This window comes from Symphalangus syndactylus, chromosome 9 (assembly GCF_028878055.3).
Source record: "Symphalangus syndactylus isolate Jambi chromosome 9, NHGRI_mSymSyn1-v2.1_pri, whole genome shotgun sequence".
Classification (NCBI taxonomy): domain Eukaryota; kingdom Metazoa; phylum Chordata; class Mammalia; order Primates; family Hylobatidae; genus Symphalangus; species Symphalangus syndactylus.
The window spans coordinates 67,134,029-67,159,140 of NC_072431.2; the positions used below are offsets into that span (position 1 = coordinate 67,134,029).

Below are 25,112 nucleotides of genomic sequence, written 5' to 3' on the forward strand. Positions count from 1 at the left end.
TCTTTAGTTTAATGAGATCCCATTTGTCGATTTTGGCTTTTGTTGCCATTGCTTTTGGTGTTTTAGACATGAAGTCCTTGCCCACGCCTATGTCCTGAATGGTATTGCCTAGGTTTTCTTGTAGGATTTTAATGGTTTTAGGTCTAACATATAAGTCTTTAATCCATCTTGAATTAATTTTTGTATAAGGTGTAAGGAAGGGATCCAGTTGCAGCTTTCTACATATGGCTAGCCAGTTTTGCCAGCACCATTTATTAAATAGGGAATCCTTTCCCCATTTCTTGTTTTTGTCAGGTTTGTCAAAGATCAGATAGTTGTAGCTATGCGGCATCATTTCTGAGGGCTCTGTTCTGTTCCATTGATCTATGTCTCTGTTGTGGTACCAGTACCATGCTGTTTTGGTTACTGTAGCCTTGTAGTATAGTTTAAAGTCAGGTAGCGTGATGCCTCCAGCTTTGTTCTTTTGGCTTAGGATTGACTTGGCGATGCGGGCTCTTTTTTGGTTCCATATGAACTTTAAAGTAGTTTTTTCCAATTCTGTGAAGAAAGTCATTGGTAGCTTGATGGGGATGGCATTGAATCTATAAATTACCTTGGGCAGTATGGCCATTTTCACGATATTGATTCTTCCAACCCATGAGCATGGAATGTTCTTCCATTTGTTTGTATCCTCTTTGATTTCATTGAGCAGTGGTTTGTAGTTCTCCTTGAAGAGGTCCTTCACATCCCTTGTAAGTTGGATTCCTAGGTATTTTATTCTCTTTGAAGCAATTGTGAATGGGAGTTCACTCATGATTTGGCTCTCTGTTTGTCTGTTATTGGTGTACAAGAATGCTTGTGATTTTTGTACATTAATTTTGTATCCTGAGACTTTGCTGAAGTTGCTAATCAGCTTAAGGAGATTTTGGGCTGACTCTTCTTAAGCCACTCCCAGAGTGGAGGGGTTCAAAGGATGAAACATTTGCCTGCTTAGAGCCGGCTACTTCTTTTAACTTAATTACCTCTTTAAAGGCTCTGTATCTACCTATAGTCACATTCTAAAGCAATGGGGGTTAAGGCTACAACATATGGATTGTGGGTGGAAACAATTAAGTTGATTTTATTTATTTTTTTGAGACTGAGTCCACCTGCCGGGTTCAAATGGTTCTCTTGCCTCAGCCACCCAAGTAGCTGAGATTACAGGTGCAAGCCACCACGCCTGTCTAATTTTTCTATTTTTAGTAGAGACGGAGTTTCACCGTTTTGGACAGGCTAGTCTTGAACTCCTGACCTCATGTTATCTTCCCACCTCGGCCTCCCAAAGTGCTGGGATTACAGGTGTGAGCCACCACGCCTGGCCTCACAATTAAGTTTATAATAGGGATATGTTATGAACTTAATATGCTTGGCTATTAATATTTGGATATGTTCTCAAATATTCTAGAACATAGGCCAGGTGTGGTGGCTCATGCCTGTAATCCCAGCACTTTGGAAGGCCGAGGCGGGTGGATCACGAGGTCAGGAGATAGAAACCATCCTGGCCAACGAGGTGAAACACTGTCTCTACTAAAAATACAAAAATTTGCTGGGCATGGTGGGGTGTGCCTGTAATCCCAGCTACTCAGGAGGCTGAGGCAGGAGAATGGTGTGAACCCAGTAGGCGGAGCTTGCAGTGAGCCGAGATTATGCCACTGCACTCCAGCCTGGGAGACAGAGTGAGACTCTGTCTCAAAAAAAAAAAAAAAAGTTTAACTCTAATGTGTGGTATACCAGTTCAGTTCTGTCCTCATGGAAGTAATATGGCCTTTCGTGGGATAGTCACTAATGATAAGTTTAGTGACATATAGTTTATTAAGATAGCTATGGACAGTGTAGGGGCTTAGACTTGATGAGATTTTAATTTTTGGGTGCATTTGAAATGAACTGGGATCAAAACAGTGGCAAGTTGAATAGAGATTTGCTGTCAAAATTTATATTCAAGAAGTTCTGATAGCTTACAACCAAAGTATTTTATATTATAACAAATTCTAGATGCTCATAATTTTTCAATTAAAATGGGTAAACAGTAAGTGTATGGGTTAGAGAAGAACAATGCTTTTTCCAGAAACAAAGTGTTAAAAACTTGTTATTATGACAACTTTAAAACATACATGAAAGTAAAGATAACAGTATAATGAACCCAACATCATCCAACTTCAACAATTAAGACATGGCTAATCTTACTTCCTCTATATCCCTACACTTCCCCCTTCCCAATAGGTACTGCTCCCCCTATCCCCTGGATTATTTTATAAAATAAAACTCAGACTCAAGTTATCTCACCCATTAATGTTTTACTGTATATCTTTAAAGGACTCTGCTTTTTTACTGTAACTACAACAAAATGTAAATAATAATTCCAGGTCGGGAGCTGTGGCTCTTGCCTGTAATCTCAGCACTTTGGGAGGCTGAGGTGGGTGGATCACTTGAGGTCAGGAGTTCCAGACCAGCCTGGCAAACATGACAAAAAAAAAAAAAAATTAGCCAAGTGTGGTACACAGGAGGCTGAGGCACGAAAATCACTTGAACCCGCCTCGGCTTCCCAAAGTGCTGGGATCGTGAGCCACCGTGCCCGGCCCAAATTGTTCCATTTTTGGTCAGTGGGAACCTCTTCAGTTTGGCTCCCAAGCCCCTTTGTCAGGGTCTTGCTAGGATGACAAGGTGTTCCAGACTGATCTTACATATTTCCTTTCTCAGACCTTCAGTTGGACACTTTTAGATTTTTCATGTTAGAATGGGAAAAACAAAAGATAGAAGGCATTTTATATTTGAGAGCAGTGGCTATTTTAATGAATGCCAGGCCATTTAAAAAGTTATTGAAACATGTTTTTAAAAATAGAAAATCATAAAAAAGTAAGTTTTTTGTGTTTATTTTTTATATCCATCCTTGAAAACCAAATAATATTGTCTCTAAATTACTTTTTAATAATCAAAATCTTATTTTAAGAAAGCTGAAAACTATACTAAAGCAATCAAATATTCCTTCAACACATTATTTTTTACATTGTGTATGTGGATTGTGTGTGAATTTCTGAGCCTATTTGAAAACAGATCTATCATTTAGTCCATGGTTATACTCAAGGAATGCCAAATGCCATCTATTCATTCTGGCCTTTCTCTTTAATTCTTGTACATCTTTTGTACATTTCTATTCTTGTACATCTTTTTTTCTCTATTGTTTAGACTTTTTCGTCAAAAATTTAAAAATTTTCTGATTGGCAGTTGGTTGAAAGAGATAATTTATTATCTAAAGATCTGGAATCAATAGACAGGAATGTCTGGGTTACTATGATAAGGGGTTATAGAGACCAACGTTTTATCATGCAGATAAAGCTTCCAGGTAGCAGGCTTCAGAGAGAATAAATTGTAAATGTTTCTCATCAGACTTAGAGAGTCTGTTCTATTAGTAATTCTGAAAGGCAGGAGGGTATTATGAGGCATGTCCGGCCCCTGCCCCCCCGTCATGGCTTGGATCCGTCCCTCAGGTTAGCCTTAGAATGCCCTTGCCGAGAGGAAGAGTTCATTCAGATGGTGAAGGGGCCTTAGAATTTCATTTTACAGCATAATTAAACCTAGGAATAGTATCCAAGTTGTAGATAGATATGTGAGTTATGTATCAAACACTGCCTTTTACACTTCCATTTTCTTGCCTTCACATTATTAAGTTATGAAGAAATAGTATCGTAATATCCTCTTGGCCTAATCATAGAGAGTAGAGTTACAATTCTCTTGATAAGCAGTAGAACATTATTGAGTTCTGCTGTCTGGATTGAGTGTGTCTATAGTAATGATATCAAAGTCGGTCAGATCGCTCTTGATTTTCTTAACTGCTTCTTATTTATGTTTGAGACTATATAGTTAGATTGATCTTGGCTTATTTTCCTTTTAAAATTTTATTGGGGCTGGGCGCAGTGGCTCACGCCAGTAATCCCAACACTTTGGGAGGCCAATGTGGCTGGATAACCTGAGATCAGGAGTTTGAGACCAGCCTGGCCAACATGGTGAAACCCTGTCTTTACTAAAAATACAGAAATTAGCCAGGCGTGATGGTGGGCGCCTGTAATCTCAGCTACTCGAGAGGCTAAGTCAGGAGAATCGCTTGAACCTCGGAGGCAGAGGTTGCAGTGAGCCAAGATCGCGCCATTGGACTCCAGCTTGGGCAACAAGAGTGAAACTCCATCTCAAAAAATAAATAAACAAATAAATAAATTATTAACTTAGTTTTTCTACTGCCATGAAGTCCACTGAACCCCTTTAAATAATGTGTGTGTTTGGCAACTGGAAGCGCTTCAATAGTTTTTATTTTCTAAGCTAATAGCACAATTTTAAGTCATTTCCTGTCTAATAATGCCTAAAGTGTTTATTGGGAGCATCATTAACACAGATAAATAACTTTCCAAAGTCCAAGCATATCCAAAAATCCTGTTTCTTACTTTGCATTAATGAAACTTGTCTAATTGTATTAGAGTGACTTTATGATACATGAATTTCGAGGGAATACCTTTCTTTCTTTCCTTCTTTCTCTTTCTTTTCTTTTCTTTCTCTTTCTTTCTTACTCTCTCTCTTTCCTTCTTTCTTTCTTTCTTTCTTTCTTTCTTTTCTTTTTTTTTTTTTTTTTTTTTTTTTTTAAGACAGAGTCTCGCTCTGTCGTCCAGTCGCCCAGGCTGGAGTGCAGTGGCGCGATCTCAGCTCACTGCAAGCTCCGCCTCCCGGGTTCACACCATTCTCCTGCCTCAGGCCCGGCTCCAGTAGCTGGGACTACAGGCGCCCATCACCATGCCGGGCTATTTTTTTTGTATTTTTAGTAGAGATGGGTTTTCACCGTGTTAGCCAGGATGGTCTTGATGTCCTGACCTCGTGATCCGCCTGCCTCGGCCTCCCAAAGTGCTGGGATTATAGGTGTGAGCCACCGCACCCAGCCCTAACTTTCTTATTTAAAATCCACCATGGTAGGCAGAGTTCCAAGATGACCCTAAAAGTACTTGTCCCTTATTTACTCCCATGTTTTCTTATATAGCACAGTTGACTTTATGAAAGGAAGTTCTTCTGTAAGCCTGACCTAATCAAGTGAACTATTAACAGGATCCTGACATTCTGGAGTAAGAAATTAAACTGATGGGATCTTTCCTTTCTATAATCTACTTTTTTAGAATATAAGTTAGATACCATAAAATTCACTCATTATAAGGGCACAAGCTAATTAATTTTAGTAAACTTAAAGAGTTATGCAATCATCACCATACAACATTGCCACCACCTCAAAAATTTCCCTTGTGACCATTTGCAAATTGGTAGAATCATAAATTCTTGTAAAAAATCCTGGTGAGCTATACTTTAATATATTATTAAATTTAATTTGCTGTATTTCTTCAGATTTTTGCAGCTTTTTAAATTAGGAAGGTCATCCCATAGTTTCATTTTTTGTTTTGTCACCAGATTTTGACACAAATTAGCTTTCCATATTTTTTCATGTTCTGGAAAAAATGTTGTTAAATCTTCTTAAAAACTTTAGACTGTTTAATTATGGTTTTGAAAGTATCACTGCAGAATGTTTACTTCTGTATTTAGAAATTTATCTATTTTTTATTTTGCTTGCCATCTCTTTTTTACTTAGATGTGTTAGAGGTGTATCTCATATCTTTATGGGTTCCCCCCAGATTATACTATAGTTTACTAACTGTACAATATTTTAATTTCTAATGATGTTCTTCTCGTTTTTGGAATTCTCTTCCTCTGATTTTACCTATACTTACCTTTTTGTCTTATTTCTTTTTTATTCATTTCAATCTTTATAATTAGGCCATTTATTTCTATTCTTTCACATTTAATAGAAAATACATTAAGTCCATGAGTTAACTTCTAGCAAAGATTTTACAACATAAGTTTTAAAATTTATATATTTATAATTTTCATTTTCTTAATTTTTAAATGGTATATGTGTGATTTTGTCTTTTACTCAGTTAATTGTAGAGAGACTTTAAAAAAATTCTTTAGGTGATATGGATATTCAACATAAAATGCTGTTATTTTTATCATTAGAGAAGTCTGTTCATATAATTTTTACATTTTGATATTTATTCTTATATTCTTTGTTACCCTAGTACATTTTCAGTTGGTGGTAATGTCCCATAGATCCTCTAGATGTGTCTCTCTAAGTTACCCAATTTACTGTATATTAACTAAGTCAAACTTCATTTTTTAACCTCTGCGTCCTTTTTCATTGTTTTGTTTTCTTGTTCCTTGATTAGTAGAACGCTAAAGGCTCCCAACTTCTTTTGCTTTCTTTTATTATTTATAATATTTTTTACTTTATATAGTTTTGTATAATGGTTTATAACTTAGAACTTTAGTATAGAGTTATAAAAGGTAAAGACTGTACCTTTCATCACTGTAAAATGACTTTGACAGGTGATTTTTTACCTATTTATTTCTAACCTTTTGTCCTTTTCCGTCTCTCTTTTTTTAAATTTAGGAGTTCTTTGTAGCTAATAAATAATGGGACATCAATCTGTTGATTGATCTATCTATCTGTCCATCTGTCTGTCTTACCCAGCACAAACCAGACTTTTATTTTTAAATGGGAGCTTAATGTATTTATATTATTATCAGAACACTTTGTTTTACACTTTGCTTTCTTGCCACTTTTCTTATTTTCTTTTCCTTTCTCTATTATGATTTGAGTCATTTTATATTTGATAATTATTTGGAAGGCAAATATTTTTAACATTTAAATTTTACTAATGGTTAGCTTCAAGATTATCAAATTGTTACTTAAAACACTTTCTCTAACTGTTGTAGATGATAACAAAAGAACCTTTGATTCTGTGATCCCAGAAAAATTCCTTGCCCTGCCCTTGTGTCCAAAATTTGTTAAAATAATTTTAGCTTTTATTCACAACTTGGCACTGTACACTTAAAGGTACAATATAGTTTTCTTTTTTAAAATATAGTTTTTCTATCCAACTTTATAATTTTACTTATTGTAGTTATTTTGTGTTTGCTTATTTTGATTCATCAGCATTTTTCATTAAGTTTTTTAGTTTGGTTCATGTGCCTCTCATCTGAAATACCCTTTAAAACTTAAGGAATAAAATAGTACAAATTCTATCCAATCCATGGTACTTTCCCAATTTGGGGACAATTTTATCTTGAAAAATAAAAATAGTATTTTTCAAGATTAAATACTTGGCTGCTTTGATGGTAGTGAAGTCTATGGGTATATTAAAATTTTCTTGAAAAAGGAGAATCTTTTGAGCTTACTGAAACATTCCCCAAATTTTGCATAGAGTTCATTTACATTCCTACAGAAAAACTCAGCAGTCTGAAAAAGGGTATGTGCTACTTTGGGGAACCAAATTTGTGGAAGGAGATTCCATTTGGACAGTCTTCTACACTGCCTGCATAATTCGCATCATTCCTCTCAAATTCCAGGCATAGATATATTCTCCATATAATTTACCCTTCTGTAAATTTTGTTTGATGGATTAATGACACCTACTCGGCATGTAGCATCTTTTTGAAACTCTCCATATCCAAGCTGAAAAGAATGGGATAGCCCAGCTCACAAATGCCGAGCAGATGCGCACAGAATTGCTATACCTTCATGCAGTCTAGGGTGATGGAACTTTGTTACATGTTCATTAGCAGTGATATAACTGTGGATCGTTATTTTCCTAGTTAGCCATTAATAACAGTTAACACTGTAATGGGATCACAATTTCAGAATTTGGAGCATATATTGTTCACAGTGAAATCTAATGAAAAACAAACTAGCTTCTTATATTTTATAAAAGATGTTAATCTCATTCATAGAATTACTGCCACTCATGCCAGATACCAGCTTGCTTTCATTTTGCATATTTTGTTCTCATTCTGGTACCCAAACTATTGAGTATGTAATACTCTAATGGGAAGAAGCTTCTCACAACAGAGAGTGGGTTATAGTAATTTTTAAATAAACAAGGTCCTGAATGAAGTATGTAAAAGCTGATGGTAAGAAATCTTACTGCATCAGTTATAAGAAAAGCTTTCTTGTAATAGCTGCCATGGATGCTCATACAAATCAATGCAAGCAGATCAATTTTTCTTAGCTCTTTAAGTGTTTAAGCCAGCACCTGGCCTTTGTGATGTTTCTTGGTTGTAGGTAATAGCTGGGAATTTCAGGTGAAGGATTACAACTTCTGAGTTAGTTATGCTACCCCAAATGATCCACTGGATGTGGCTAAAATGCTAGTTTGAAAATATATTCGGCTGTGCGTGGTGGCTCATGCCTGTAATCCCAGCACTTTGGGAGGCCGAGGTGGGCAGATCACCTGAGCTCGGGGGTTCAAAACCAACCTGACCAACACGGAGAAACCCCATCTCTACTAAAAATACAAAATCAGCTGGGCATGGTGGCACATGGCTGTCATGCCTGTAATCCCAGCTACTCGGGAGGCTGAAGCAGGAGAATCGCTTGAACCAGGGAGGCGGAGGTTGTGGTGAGCAGAGATGGTACCATTGCACTCCAGCCTGGGCAACAAGAGCAAAACTCCATCTCAGAAAAAAAAAGGAAAGAAAATATATTCATGGGATTAGAAATGAATACTTCTTTGCCTGAAATCTTGTGGTTTAGCTTTAGTACTTACTGTAGTCAGTTCATTTCTTTGAAATATTGAGCTGTCTGACAGCTTAAAATCCTAAGTTTCCTTTAAACTTGAGCCTGGCTTTGGAGGAGAAAGGGGTGGTGTAGGGGTGGATTTTATGTAAGGCTCTCTGAAGAGAATTCACTGAAGTGTTTTTTGCTGGCAGGGCACTGGGAAGGCTAGCAGGCTGCTTCCTCTCAGTCCTTCTTGGGTTTTGCCCTTAGCCTAGATCAACATTTAGTCAGATAATTTACGTCAGGGCCATTGAAGTCTGTTTTTGTGCCTTGGTAAAGTCATCATTTTCCTTTCATGAAGAAGCATGGAAAAGGCCCAGGTGCAATATCCAGGTTTTGTTAAGCCAGTTGGATATTAGGAAAAGCCTTGACGTTCTTTATATTCTTAGTTCCCAGCTGGATATGTATCTCTCATCTAAGTTGGGAACTGAGTTTTTATTATTAGTTTTTTAAATAGAGACGGGGTCTTGCTATGTTTTCTGGGCTGGTCTCCAACTCCTGGGCTCAAGTGATCCCCCTGCTTCAGCCTCCCACAGTGCTGGGATTATAGGCATGAGCCACTGTGCTCAGCCATAAAGGTGTTGATCAAATATCACCTAACAAGATTATTTTCTTTGTGAACGTACTATAGTCAGGTACCACATATAAATTTAGAACATATTATGTGGAGAATACTAATATGCTGCAGAATCATTACTTCATGTCAAATGTAAACATCTAACTGTGCACTGAGAATTAGTTTTTTCATCCATACCTTGGAGGTAGTTCTACCTGCCCTTACTTAACTCAGAATCAGTGGGATAAGAGTTTGATACTGCTTATGAATTGGAGGGCCCATGCCACATGCAAACTTTATTATCAGTATTATCAGTATAACTATGTTATAACAATAGGCTTTTTGAGCTTTAAAAATGTGTCATAATTATCAAAGGCATTTAATGAAGAATGACGTGCTAGCTAAATTTTGAAGGCATATTAAAAAAATAAATAATGGAAAGAAAGAGCTCTTCAAAGACCATAACAGAGGAGGTGAGATCTGAGCTTTAAAAAACATCTTGACATCAGAAGCAAAGAGAATGTAAGGGTGAACATTCCAGAGGGAATGTGGTGTGAAATAAATGCAGAGCAGGAATGGACAAGAAAAGTTCAGGAAATGGAGACAAGGTGATGTTCATTGTAGATTAAATCTCTCCTTTATTATCAATATAAAAGTGAAAAATTGAAGAGAATGACAATATTCTGAGCTTTTATTCCATAGTAATAACAAAAGCCTCATACAACTTGAATCTGAATTAACTTAGAATGAGGGAGTTTAGCATTAACTGAGGAGAAAACTAAGTACTTAAGAGCTCAGGAAGGATACAGAGTAAAATTAGCATCAATTTTCTGGGCTCCTTTACAGAAGACTTCCCGGAGAAAGGGATTTTAGAAGAAAGTGATAAAAGTGAATTTCTGGAAAGGATGATAGCAAAAAAGAATGCCTTGTTTTGGAGACTTGGGGAAAGCTGACTGTGAATGGTATGACCAAAAGTGAGGTCTGAAATGTAGTCTTTAAAGACTACAAGGAATGTTGATTCAGCCTCACTCTGTTCATCTTGGTTTCATCTTCCCCTTGGCACCACAGCCACTTGAAATCCTGCAGGCAAAAGTTTGCTACTTATTGCCTGTTCTATTCTTTGAAGTTTCCTCCTGTCTAGAAAAATGGAGCTTATGTCTAATTTGAGATTTTCCATGTTTTCATTCATGCACCCATCTCTAATATTTCTTGTTATTGTCTCCCCAAAGGAACTCTGTTTCAAATGAGACTGCTGATCATTTCCCAGCATGTTGCTTTTTCTGTCTTTGCTTTCTGCTTTTCTCCTCAATGGAGTGTCTTTCACTGTCCTCTCAGCCATGTGAGTTTAATCTACTTTTAAAATCCAAGGCTTCAGAAATCACTTCTCTGAACCTCCCTGGCTACTTTTTGGTTTCATTGAACATGTATTTCCTTGTGGTGTTGTATTTGCTTATCTCGTACTGCCTTTTTCTTGTTATATTGGAAACATTGTCAGGGGCTGTGACTTGTAACCTGTACTACATTGCTTGGTGTTTCTGAAAATGTGGTTGGTGATGATATTGTAGACCAGTACTCCATATATTTGTGACTTACAGTCTCATGTAGACGGATGGTTTTCAATTTTATGTCTTTGTTCATTTTTAATGGAAAACCAGAGCTTGTTAAATGTGTAGAAACCACTAGAATGTAAACTTCATGAGATGACTTTTGTTTTTTTTTTTGGTGTAGTACCGTATCTTCAGCACTTAGTTCTAGCCCAGATGTGGCACTTAATACATTATTTGTTGAATAAGTGCTGATTTAATATACTTAATCTATAGGTCTTCATTGGTTCTTTTACATACGTAGTAAGAAACCTCCAGGATGTTATCTCAATAAATAAGATCATTAGGTGCCATCCCAGTGTTTGAAGGATAACATCACAGCATCTATCATTTTTTCCTAGGAGAAGAAAACTTTATTTTATTTTGCTCTGATTTGTTTCTTTTTTTGAGACAAGACAGAAGAAAAAAGGTAAGAAATCATAGTTGGTGTAATCTCACTTTAGTTTATTCAACATTTTTGGTCTTTTCATTATTAAAAAAAATTGCAGTAGAACAGAAGAAAAAATTTGATGGAAAGACTGCTTTCTAATTTATGGACCTTGAGGTTTGGCTTTTTAGGTGTTTATTTAAGGCTTGCCCACTCTGTTCTCTACATTGACATTTCATGGTGAATATTTTGCTTATTCTACCCTCTGTATTTTTTCTATGGCAGCTTGCCTGGCAGTATTCAGAAACTGAGAATAATATTAAAGATCAGAACCTTAAATTGTTCACTTTTTTTTTTTTTTTTTTTTTGAGACAGAGTCTCACTCTGTCGCCCAGGCAAGAGTGGACTGGCGCAATCTCAGCTCACTGCAACCTCTGCCTCCCAGGTTCAAGTGATTCTCCTGCCTCAGCCTTCTGAGTAGCTGAGATTTCAGGCACGTGCCACCATGCCCAGCTAATTTTTGCATTTTTAGTAGAGATGGGGTTTCCACCTCGTTGGTCAGGCTGGTCTCAAACTCCTGACCTCGTGATCCTCCTACCTCTGCCTCGGTGGCGTGAGCCACCGTGCCTGGCTGTTGACTCTTGACAAGGATCAAAAACAGGAACTAAGAAGCGGACCACTAACTTTTTCGTTTTTTCTCTTTTCTTTTACGTTTAGCTCAAGCCAGGACAGAACAGCTGCAGGGACAGTGACAGTGAAAGTGCCAGTGGAGAATCCAAGGGCTTCCACCGGAGCAGCTCTCGGGAAAGGCTCAGCGATGTAAGTTTAAGTAAAAAACAAAAACAAAACAAAACAAAAAAAATTAACCAAAACCACTAGGCCACACACACACCATTGGTTCAAGTCTGATTTATATAACTTTCCCTCATCTTTAGAATTTTTTGTCTACCCAAGCATTGCGGTTCACATTATCTTTGTATACCTATTTGAGCATTGTAGTTATGGTGTCATTCTAAAATGTCGTTTGAGCAAAAATGTATTTTGACAAATCATTAGGTAGGAGGAACTATTTGTTATCTTAGAAACAACAAGGCTGGGCACGGTGGCTCAAGCCTGTAATTCTGGCACTTTGGGAGGCTAAAGCAGGTGGATCACCCGAGGCCGGAAGTTTGAGACCAGCCTGAACAACATGGAGAAACCCCATCTCTACTAAAAATACAAAATTAGCCGGATGTGGTGGTGCATGCCTGTAATCCCAGCTAGTTGGGAGGCTGAGACAGAAGAATCTCTGAACCCGGGAGGCAGAGTTTGCGGTGAGCCGAGATTGCGCCACTGTACTCAGCCTGGGTGACAGAGCAAGACCCCGTCTCAAAATAAATAAATAAATAAATAAATAAATTCCCATTGCATTTCTGGAAGGAAAACCTTGTGAGAATGCATCATACCTCTTGAGATATCTATTTGCCCTCTAGATGTGATTTTAATTGTTCTCCAGTCTCCTGTCCACCAACAGGGCAGGTTTCCCCTCTGTTGCTTCTGAGAACCACCTACCCCTCTTTGGACTCTCTTGCCTTCTTTACTCATATGTCGTATATCAGCAGTTTTTTTTTTTTTTTTTTTGAGACGGAGTCTCACTCTGTCACCAGGCTGGAGTGCAGTGGTGCGATCTTGGCTCACTGCAACGTCTGCCTCCCAGATTCAAGCTATTCTCCTGCCTCATCCTTCTGAGTAGCTGGGACTACGGGCACACGCCACCACGTCCAGCTAATTTTTGTGTTTTTAGTAGAGACGGGGTTTCACCGTGTTGGCCAGGATGGTCTTGATCTCTTGACCTTGTGATGATCTGCCTGCCTCGGCCTTCCAAAGTGCTGGGATTGTAGGTGTGAGCCACCACGCCCAGCCATATATCAGCATTCTTAACTCATCTGTGTACCTCAAGAGCAACACTTGGAAATTCTTTTGTGAAATGGATCAAGTAAAGAGATTTTTTTTTTTTTTTTGAGACAGAGTCTTGCTCTGTCACCAGACTGGAGTGCAGTGGCCTGATCTCGGCTCACTGCAACCTTCACCTCCCGAGTTCAAGTGATTCTCCTGCCTCAGCCTCCTGAGTAGCCTGGATTACAGGCACGTGCCACCCCGCCCAGCTAATTTTTGTATTTTTAATAGAGACGGGGTTTCACCATATTGGCTAGGCTGGTCTTGAACTCCTGACTTCGTGATCTGCCACCTCAGCCTCCCAAAGTGCTGGGATTAGAGCTGTGAGCCACCGCGCCTGACTTAATTTTTGTATTTTTAGTAGAGATGGGGTTTCTCCATGTTGGCCAGGATGGTCTAGCATTAACAGAATAAGTGAGAGAGTAGCACCATGAAAAAAAGAGATAGCACTTCCGAGTGTCTGAGTATTAAGAATAAATAAAGGATATGTAATAAGAAGCAAAATCCTTTATTTTCTCCATTTTTAAAAAAAACACCATACTCTAAAGCAGTGCGCTGTTCATTATAGAGTGCAAGATGATTCATTGAGTTCCAGAAAGAAAATATTAGTACTTTTTTTTTTTAAAAAAAGAAATTAAACTTTACTAGTATTCAATTTAATGAGCGGGGAATATTTGATGTCTATAATTTTTAAATACATGGATTTAAGGAGTGTATACTCAAAACTTTTATTACTGAGAGATGTCTACTAACATAAATGGTTGGAGACCGCTGTAGCACACTGAGCAGTTCTCTGTGATAATACCACATCCATCTCTCCATCAGCCAAGGTAGACAATTCCGAGATACAATCACATTCCTGCACCTCTCATGAAAGTTTGTGAGGTTTATGATGAGATGTTGTATGAGATACTGTATTCTTACAGGAATTAAATGGAATAAAGTGTAATTATTTTTATGTTATTTTAATATATTAGTTATAGATAATAACCTCCCCTTCTTCTGTGATATAATATCAAAGTTATATAAATAAAGAGTACTAACAGCCTTTTACTGTGTGTGTGTTTCTGTGTGTAAGAATATGTTTTATTGTGTGTCCATGTGTTTGATTAATTTTGTGATGGAGCTGTACAATCATCAAACCATGACAACTTTTCTTATCTAAGTTGTTAGCAATAATAATTAATGTTTAAATAGCTGTTTTTCTGAGATTTTTGTTATACTTTTAATGTAAGATCTCATTGACTCTGGAAATTATTCCAGGGTTAGTCAGTCATATTTTCTTCATAGTGTAGAGAAATGAATGCCGTGTTAGTTTAGGGGACTAGAGCTGCCATTGGGTCTTTTGGCTTGTTTCCTGTAACTCACTTTCTGTTAGATAAAAAGAAATTGACAAAAGACATTCCATATTCATGAACAGAAAGACAGTATTATTAAGATGTCAGTACTACCCTAAGCTATTTATAGATTCGGTGCAATGTCTATCATAATTCCAACAACCTTTTTTTTGCAAAAATGGAAAAGCAGATTCTCAAATACATATGAAATGGCATGAGGCCTTAATAACCAACAGTCTGGAAAAAGAGCAAAGTTAGAGGACTCACACTTAACCAACCTCAAAACTCACTGCAAAGCTACAGTTAATCAAAACAGTATGGTGCTGGCCTAATACTAGACATACAGACCAATGGAGTAGAATGGAGAGCCCAGAAGGAAGCCCATACTTATATGCCTAACTGAGTTTTAACAAGAGTGCCAAGACACTTCAATGGGGAAAGAATTTTCTCTTCAACAGATGGTGTTGAGACAACTGGATTTATATGTGCAAAAGAATGAAGTTGGACTCCTATATTGCACTATGTACAAAAATAAACTTAAAATGAATCAATGACCAAAATATAAATGTGAACACCATAAAACTCTTAGAAGAAAATATACAGGTAAATCTTCATGACCTTCAATTTGTCAGTGGCTTATTAGATGTGACACCAAAAGCATGTACAACGAAAGAGAAAATAAATTGGACTTCATCAAAATTAAAAACTTCTGCACACCAAAGAGCATTATCAAGAAAGTAAAAAGACAGCCTACAAAATGGGGAAAAGATTTGCAAATCATATAAGTGGTGCTTACTCTACAGAATGTGTAAAGAACTACAACTCAATAATAAAAAGATAACCTAATGCAAAAATTGGCAAAGAATTTGAGAAATATTTCTACAAAGAAGTACAAAGAAGAGGTACTTGAAAAATGCTGAAAATCATTAGGTATTAGAGAAATGCAAATTAAAACTGTAACGAGATTATCATTTTATACCTAGTAGGATGGTTATGCTTTTAAAAAGAGAATGAAAAATAAGAAGTGTTGGCAAGGATGTGGAAAAGTTGGAATATTCATACATTACTGGTGGGAATGTAAAATGATGCAGCCACTGTAGAAAACAGCTTGGCAGTCTTCAAAAAGCTGAAACATATAATTACCATATGACCCAGGAATTTCACTTTTAGGTATATACCCCAAAGAATGGAAAACATTAACTTAAACAGAGCCAGTGTTCACTGCAGCATTATTTACAGTAGCCAAAAAGTAGAAACAACCCATGTGTTTCTCAACAAATGAATTGATAAACAAAACGTGACAGCTTGGCTGATAGGCACACAATGGGATATACTCAGCCATAAAAAAGATTGGCATTGTAATATATACCACGATATGGATGAACTTTAATAATATCATGCTAAATAAAAGCAAGACAAAGAAGGACAAATATTGTATGATTCCACTTATATGAGGTATCTGGAATAGGCAAATTCATAGAGACATAAAGTAGAATAGAACTTACCAGGAATTTGTTGGATGGAGAGTGGGAGGGAGGAAAGCTGTTGCTTATTGGTTACAGAGTTTCTTTTTGGGGATGATAACAATGTTTTCGAAATAGGTAGTCATGACAGTTGCTCAATGTTTTGAATGTAATTAATGCCACTGAATTACACAATTAAAAAATGGTGATCTGTTAAAAATGTAAAAATAATTAGGGCTGTAATAATGCTTATTCTGCTTTCACTTTGTTGAAAATATGGAAAATAGTTATAACTTTTACCATCCTTGTCTACTAATTGTGTCACCTGTGTCATTTCTGGTCCTGTTTCTATTGGTTATTTTTTCTCTTCATTATGGGTCATATTTTCCTGCTTCTTTGTATGCCTGGCAATTTTTCCTTGGATACCAGACATTATAAAATCCTGTCAGTCTTATGTCAAGCCAGTCAGTGAAACACTTCCAATTCATATTGTTTATTATATTTTAAAATTATGAAAAAAATTTGTGGGCATATAGTAGGCATATTGTTCATTAATTATTAAAATTCACACTTTTTGCAACATTACTAAAAAGGAAAGAAAGAAAAATGACCCAAAACATGGACATATTTAGTGAAATGTTTTGAGATCCCTAGTCACATTTCCCTCACTCATGTGCAGGTCTGAGGTTGCAGAGTCCTGTGTCAAGCACTATGGCAATCTGAAATCTGCTGAGATGAAAGCTTTTTTTTTTTTTTCTTTGACACAGAGTTTCGCTCTTGTTGCTCAGGCTGGAGTGCAGCAGCACAATCTTGGCTCACTGCAACCTCCACCTCCTGGGTTCAAGCGATTCTCCTGCCTCAGCCTCCTGAGTAGCTGGGATTACAGGTGCTCGCCACCACGCCCAGCTAATTTTTTCTATTTTTAGTAGAGATGGGTTTCACCATGTTGGTCAGGCTGGTCTCAAACTCCTGACCTCAGGTGATCCACCTGCCTTGGCCTTCCAAAGCACTGGGATTACAGGTGTGAGCCACCATGTTTGGCCGAGATGAAAGCTTTGAACAAACCAACCCACAGAATGATTCTTTTGGATACCAAAGCAACACCTGCCTGTGCAATATTTTAGAGAATAAAGATGCCCCATTTTTGCTTGAAAGAGAATTAACAATTTATTTTTTACTTTTATTTTAGTTTTGGGGGTGCATGTGAAGGTTTGTAACATAGGTAAACTCATGTCACAGAGGTTTGTTGTACAAATTATTTCATCACCCAGTACCCAATAGTTATCTTTTCTACTCCTCTCCCTCTTACCACCTTTCACCCTCAAGCAGACCCTAGTGTCTGTCGTTTCCCTCTCTGTGTTCATAAGTTCTTATTATTTAGCTCTCACTTACAAGTGAAAACATGAGGCATTTGGTTTTCTGTTCCTACATTAGTTTGCTGAGGATAGTAGCCTCCAGCACTGTCCATGTTCCTGCAAAAGACATGATCTTGTTGTTTTTTTATGGCAATGTAGTATTTCGTGGTTTACATATACCAAATTTTCTTTATCTAATCTGTGATTGATGGGCATTTAGGTGGATTCCATGTATTTGCTATTGTGAATAGTGCTGCAGTGAACATTTGCATGCATGTGTTGTTATGGTAGAATGATTTATATTCTTATGGGTTTATATCCAGTAATGGGATTGCTGGGTCAAATGGTAGTTATGCTTTTAGCTTTTGAGGAATCATCATATTGCTTTCCACAATAGTTGAACTAATTTACACTCCCACAGATAGTTTATAAGTGTTCCCTTTTCTCTGCAATCTTGCCAGCATCTGTTGTTTTTTGACATTTTTCTATTAATAATAGCCATTTTGACTGGTGAGATGATATCTCATTGTGGTTTTTGATTTGCATTTCTCTGATGATCAGTGATATTGAGCTTTTTTTATACAGGCTTGTTGGCTGCATATATGTCTTCTTTTGAAAAGTATCTCTTCTTGTTCTTTGCCCACTTTTTAATGGAGTTGTTTGGTTTTATCTTGTAAATTTGTTTAGCTCCTTATAGATGCTTGATATTAGACCTTTGTCAGATGTGTAGTTTGCAAATATTTTCTCCTATTCTGTAGGTTGTCTGTTTACTCTGTTGATAGTTTCTTTTGCTGTTCAGAAGCTCTTAAGTTTAATTATATCCCAGTTGTCCATTTTTCTCTTTGTTGTGATTGCTTTTGATGACTTTGTCATGAAATCTTTGCCCTTTCCTATGTGCAGCATAGTACTGCCTAGGTTGTCTTCCAGGGTTTTTATAGTTCTGGGTTTTACACTTGTCTTTAATCCATCTTGAGTTGGTTTTTGTATATGGTGTAAGGAAGGGGTCCAGCTTCAATCTTTTTTTTTTTTTTTTTTTCTGAGATGGTGTCTCGCTCTGTCGCCAGGCTGGAATGCAGTGGCATGATCTTGGCTCACTGCAACCTCCGACTCCCTGGTTCAAGCGATTCTTCTGCCTCAGTCCCCCGAGTAGCTGGGATTACAGGCATGTGCCACCACGCCCAGCTAATTTTCGTATTTTTAGTAGAGGCAGTGTTTTACCATATTGGCCAGGATGGTCTCAAACTCCTGACCTCATGATCCACCCTCCTTGGCCTCCCAAAATGCTGGGATTGCAGGCGTGAGCCACCGCGCCCAGCCCAGCTTCAGTCTTCTTTAATGCCTATCAGAGAGTGAGAAGGTAGAGTCAAAGACTACTACTGGTTTTTGTTTTTTCTTTAAAAATCCCATATTAGTTCTTATTATGCTTATTCTTCTTTCACTTCATTGAACGTATGGAAAATAGTTATTACAGCTTTTACTGTCCTTGTGTACTAATTTTGTCACCTGTGCCATTTCTGGGCCTGTTTCTATTGGTTGTTTTTTCTCCTCACTATGGGTCATATTTTCCTGCTTCTTTGTATGCCTGGCAATTTTTTATTGAATGCCAGACATTATAAAATTTTCCTTGTTGGGTGCTGGGTATTTCTGGTTTCTATAAACATTACTTATTTTGGGATACAATTTTGTTATTTGGAGATATGTGTGTGTGTGTTTGTGTTTTTAATGTTTGCTTTTGTACTTTCTTGGACAAGACCAGAACAACCTTTAGTCTAAAGATAATTTTTCCCCCATGCTGACTGAGTACTCTGCCTAATCCCTAACGTCTTACAAGGTTTTTCCACTGTAGATTGTGGGAAAACAAACTATTCCCTGCTTTGGGTGAGCTTTGTAAGTTCTTCCTCCTCCTTTCCAGTGGTTGTTTTCCTTGCCTTGGGTATTTTTCTCTCACAGATGTGCTGATTAGTCATCAGGTGGAAACTAGAGGGGAACCTTCTGCAGCTTTTATGACTCTCGCTTTCTGTGATGCTGTCTCCTCCTTATCCTCTGCCTTGGAGTTCCAGCTGTCTTGGCCTCCCCTTATTCTCAACTCTGTCTTCAAGACTCAGGGACTCCACCTGGGTCACCTCCTACCCTGCAATGTTGTGGCATGAAAACTCTCCAGGCAGTAAGGTGGGAAAATTTTAAGGGTCACCCTACTTTTTTCTCTTCTCTCAAATATTATTGTCTTTTACTCTATCTTACCCAATTTCTAAAAACTCCTGTTTCATATGTTTTGTCCAGTTTTTTAGTTGCTTGAGGTGGGAGAATACATTCAGTCCCTATTAGTCCATCATGCCCCTGACTTGTTTTTCAGCTAAGATGAAAATTTCTGTCAGCCTTTCACCCATTTTAGTGATATTTTTAGGAGCTTTGGCAGTTGAGACTTACTCTCAAGTGAGGCTAATCAAATTACTATATTATTCTAGCTTTGTTTTTTTGAATTGATTAGGCCAAAAGAATAAGAATAAAGAATTCCAGTGTAGCTGGATAATTTGACTCATGGGTAAAGCTTAAAAACACCAAATATACGGCTAGGCATGGTGGCTCACGCCTGCAATCCCAGCACTTTTGGAGGCCGAGGCAGGCAGATCATTTGAGGTCAGGAGTTCGAGATCAGCCTGGCCAACATGGTGAAACCCCATCTCTACTAAAACTACAAATAAATTAGCTGGGCGTGGTAGAGCACAGATACTCAGGAGGCTGAGGCAGGAGAATAGCTTGAACTTGGGAGGTGGAGGTTGCAGTGAGCAGAGATTGTGCCACTGCACTCCAGCCTGGGTGACAGAGTGATACTCTTGTCTTAAAAAAAAAAAGAAAGAAAAACCCAAATATGCTTTGCTTTTCTAAATTGTGTATTCCCAGACCATGTTGCCAGGAGGGAATAATTGGCCACAAGGACTTTCAGATTGTCCACATCAAGGAGACATAGTAACTTGTTTAGATTAGTCACTAGGGAAGAGTTAAGGGGAATAATTGAATATATATTTAATAAATGTTTATGATGAGTTATTCATGGGGAAAATATTGCTTCCAACTTAAATAGAATTTTGTAATTGAGGAAGTTTGTCAAAAGTTAGGAACAAAACTTACTTAAAAACTTAATAGGCCGGGCGCGGTGGCTCACCCTAGTCATCCCAGCACTTTGGGAGGCCGAGGTGGGCGGATCACGAGGTCAGGAGATCGAGACCATGGTGAAACCCCGTCTCTACTAAAAATACAAAAAAATTAGCCAGGCGTGGTGGCGGGCGCCTGTAGTCCCAGCTACTTGGAGAGGCTGAGGCAGGAGAATGGCGTGAACCCAGGAGGCAGAGCTTGCAGTGAGCAGAGATCGCGCCACCGCACTCCAGCCTGGGCGACAGAGCGAGACTCCATCTCAAAAAAAAAAAAAAAAACTTTTAATAAACAAGCCTCAAATTATGAAATGTTAATGGGCATTTATTACAAACAGGCCAAGATTTAATAGAAGTTCTGCTATTTATTGTGTGTGACCTTAGGCAAAGAATGTGACCTTCTTCCCCGCCGAGATGGAGTCTTGCTGTGTCGCCCAGGCTGGAGTGGAGTGGAGTGGAGTGCAATGGCGCGATCTCGGCTCACTGCAACCTCCACCTCCTGGGTTCAAGCAATTCTCCTGCCTCAGCCTCCGAAGTAGCTGGGATTACAGGCATATACCACCATGCCTGGCTAATTTTTGAATTTTTAGTCGAGATGGGGTTTTACCATGTTGGCCACGCTGCTCTCGAACTCCTGACCTCAGGCAATCCACCCTCCTCGGACTTCCAGAGTGCTGGATTATAGGCATAAGACACCGTGCCTGGCCTCGTTTGCACTTTCAAATCTTCCTACCTTTGCTTATTTTTATTTATTTAAAATGAATCGCAGTGGCATGATCTGAGCTCACTGCAACCTTGACCTCCTGGGTTCAAACTTTTCTTGTGCCCCAGCCTCCCGAGTAGCTGGGACTATATGCATGTGCCACCATGCTTGGCTAATTTTTGTATTTTTAGTAGAAATGGGGTTTCGCCATGTTGGCCAGGCTGGTCTCGAGCTCCTGGCCTCAGGTAATCCACCCTCCTCAGCCTCCTCCCAAAGCCCTGGGATTATACACATGAGCCTCCACTCTTGGCCTGTTTTATTTCTGTTCTTTGTTCTTTCTTTGTTTTTCTTTTCCTTATGTCAGCCTCAACCTCACTTCTATCAAACACTTCCCAACACACTGTGGAAGTAAACTTCTTTAATGCTTTATTTAATGACTATGTGAATATGATTCTTTTCACCTTTCTCTCTGAAAGAATTTTGGATTGAGTTGTTAGTTATGAGAAGACAGAAAAATATTTAACATCTTTCAAGGGTTCAGATCTTTCAAGGAATTGAAACATCTCAGAAAATAATGAAAAGGGATCAAATTCTTATGAGTCTAATGCTACACAGTTGTCTAATCTTATTATTCTGGTAGCTGTTTACAGTTGAGACATTTTTTCTGCTTCTTTTTGAGATACCCCTTCTCCTACTTCAAATCTCCCCTGGTCTTTGGGTTTTTATTGATTTGTCTATCCCACAGTGCCACTGTTCATCTACCCATGCCAGCATCTGTCCTATTCTTTCTTTCTTCCTCCCTTCCTTCCCTCCCTCCCTCCCTCTCTTGAAATCTTTATTGAGGTTTTATTCCATGCCAGGTTGTTTGACCAGCTACTGTTAAGGAGGAAACAGACCTGAGCCACTACCATGAATGAGCTTCCCACATTGTTATAATTAGATTAGGAAATCTAATCTCGACCTGATAAGGATTCGTGGTATTTTATTCTTCTCTTTTTAAAAAAATCTGTGCCAAATTTTCCTTTTCCTTAACAGTTTGCTTATGCCTTTTTCCATTCCTGTCCCATATATTTATGAATTCTCCTGGATATGTCAGTATTTCAGTTGCCAAGAAATGTCAATCAAATTTCTTTTATTCATCAGGTATGGTGTGGGCATTTGAGGTTGAGTGGAGAACAAGGTGAAGCCTCTGCCCTCATGAAGTTTCCATTCTAGTGGGAGAGACAAATCTATGAAGAAATAGCTACAATTCTTTCTAATACAATGTTTTCTGACATAAACAATATGAAGGGTGGGAGTTTGTTGCTACTTTAACTAGTGTGATTAGATAAGGCCTTTCTGTGTAGGTAACATTAAAACTGAGGCCTAAATAAAGAAAAGAAGGTAGACAGGTGAAGATCTATGGGAAGAACATTCTGGGCAACAGGAACAACAAGCTTAGAGGCCCTGATTCAGAAGCATGTTGTGTTTGAAGGAAAGAAAAATGGCTTGTGTGGCTAGAGTAGAGTGAAGTAGCACAGTGGCTGAACACATAACTTCTAGCCCATGCTAAGGAGGCTGGGTGTTGTATTAATTTCCTGGGCTGCTTTAATGAATGGCCACAAACTGTATGGCTGGAAACAACAGAAATCTATTATCTCGCAGATCTGGAGGCTAGAAATTTAACATCAGTGTGTCTATAGGGCTATGTACCCTCTGCAAGTTCTAGGGAAGAATACTTTTTGTTCTCCTGGCCTCTGGTGCCTCCCTGTGATCCTTGGTGTTCTTGGCTTATAGATGCATCATTCCAGTCTCTTCTTTAGTTTTCACATGGTTCCTACTGCAGCCATTGGAGTTACAGCCCATCCTAAAGCTGTATGACCTTAATTAGGTACATCTAAAAAGACCTTGTATCCAAATTATGTCATTGTATTAGACTTCTTCACAGAAACAGAACCACAGCAGAAGATAACAGAACCAGTAGAAAACGATTTATTATGAGAAACTGGCTCAGTTTTGGAGGCTGACAAGTCCCAAGATTTATAATCAGCAAGCCAGAGACTCAAGAGAACCTATAGTATAACTCTAGTCTCAAGGCTGGCAGGTTTGAAACTCGTGAAGAGCTGATGTTTTTATTGTATCTGAAAGCACAATAAAGAATTGATGTCCCAGGTCAAAGCCAGGCAAGAGGAATTCTCTCTTATCTGGGAGAGAGTCAGCCTTTTGTTCTTTCCAGACCTTCAACTGATTGGATAAGGCTCACCCATTTTAGGGAGGACAATCCAGTTTACTCAGCGTATCAATTTAAGTGTTCAACTCATCTAAAAACATCATCACAGAAACACCCAGAATCATGTTTGACCAAATATCTGGGCACCCCACGGCCCAGTGAAGTTACAACATAAAATTGACCACCACAGTCACACTCTGGGGTTCCTGGTAGATGTAAACAGGGGGACATTGCTCAATCCATGACAGGTTATTATCTTAAAAGCCACTGGACTATGTTAAAAGGATTGGAGTTGTAGTTCTTACTTTAAAATGTTTATTTTGCCTTTGATATGAGGAACTGTCCATGAAGATGAGAGCAAGAATGAAATCAGAGGTAGAAGCCAGAAAGCTGAGATGAGAGTTGGTGACAATCTGACGTGGGCGTAACAGAAGGTTGAATAATTGATGTTGGAAGTGACCTAGCATTTTTCAGACCTGATGCTTTTATCAAGTTGTTGCTCCATTTTTACTTGATTTCTTCCAACAACTATATGCTTACTTCTCATTCAAATATATTGTGTGTGTGTGTGTGTGTGTGTGTGTGTGTGTGTGTTTGGTTGGCTATTAGTAATCTTATCTCCAAGGTACGTTTCTTTGGATTAAGATTTCAGGTTTTTAAAACTACTGGAAGATCTGTGAATGAGCTTGTTTTGTGACCTTTGCAAGAAATTTACTTGTTCATGTGATTCCTGGCATGGTCCTTCTCCTTTTTACTCCCAAAAGAGAAAAGCATAACATGAAGGTAGGTAGCCAGGAATGTTGAACACAATTAGTGATTTGGAAGAATTTAAAAATATTCCATTTAAATTAGCCCTAGGGGCAGAACACACATTCTCACCTAGGGGTGGAGTACACATGTGTCCTATCTGTACTCAGGGAGCTGTAACAGTAGCCATGGCCTCTCTGTGTGGATTTATAATGAATGGAGCACATCTATTTTAGATGGATAATCAATTTTGAAATCCCTTATTGTAAGTATGCTGTTAAAACAGAAATGTTAACTTTATGAGTTTAATGAGTAGCTTCGATGATAGCTTAGTGAAGAGATGGAAGGAAAGGCAAGTTGGAGGGGGAGTGAGAAGAGGAGAACAAGTGTTTAATGAATATCTACTTGCAGACTTGAATGTCAGCAGCAACATTCTCCCTCCTGGAAAATGTCTTTCAATTGTGCATCCCATTATGTTCCTGCAGCCCATGGTAGCTTGAAGATTGAGACAAAGACAGTGTTTCTAAGAAAGCTCTCCTTTCAATATAATGAGATGGAGGTGGGTAGTTTGCAGAGATTGCTGGAGCAGTGGTCAAATATGAAAAAAAAATCCAGCAAAATGAAAAGACCATGTTAAACAGGAGATGGCTTATAATGAGCCCGGAAATTGCATATCAGATAGCCAGCTGGCTAGCATTTCCTCATATCCCTGTCTTCTCATGCAAACTGCTAAAATGTTCTCCTACTCTATTTTCTCAGCCTCTTAATAGTTCCCATTTCTACCTACTGCATTGAAAATATGAATGAAATGGCAACTCTACCACTTGAAGAAATAAGAATGAAGCCCTTTTCAGCAGAAGTATTTGCCTAAACGTGGATGGATATTATTTCAAATGCTTTTGAAACCAAGGAAACTTCTGTTTCTTTCTTTAAAAAAAACCTCTTAATTTTCAAGTCTCAGTTTGACTCACAGCCTTTTCAGTATTCTGTGGCCTCTTTTGCCATATAGTTTGGACAGACTTTGCTTGAAG

The 25,112-nt window shown here is 38.2% G+C and overlaps 1 protein-coding gene across 10 annotated transcripts in view; it reads left to right on the top strand.

Annotated features, from left to right (window-relative positions):
• The window catches only part of AUTS2 (activator of transcription and developmental regulator AUTS2), a 1,235,532-nt gene that overhangs the window by 537,912 nt on the left and 672,508 nt on the right, over positions 1 to 25,112 (top strand). For all 10 annotated transcript variants that reach the window (XM_055292935.2, XM_055292938.2, XM_055292933.2 and 7 more), the window contains exon 3: positions 11,901 to 12,002. In XM_055292935.2, the coding sequence (XP_055148910.1) occupies positions 11,901 to 12,002 (102 nt within the window). The remainder of the gene's footprint in view (positions 1 to 11,900; positions 12,003 to 25,112) is intronic.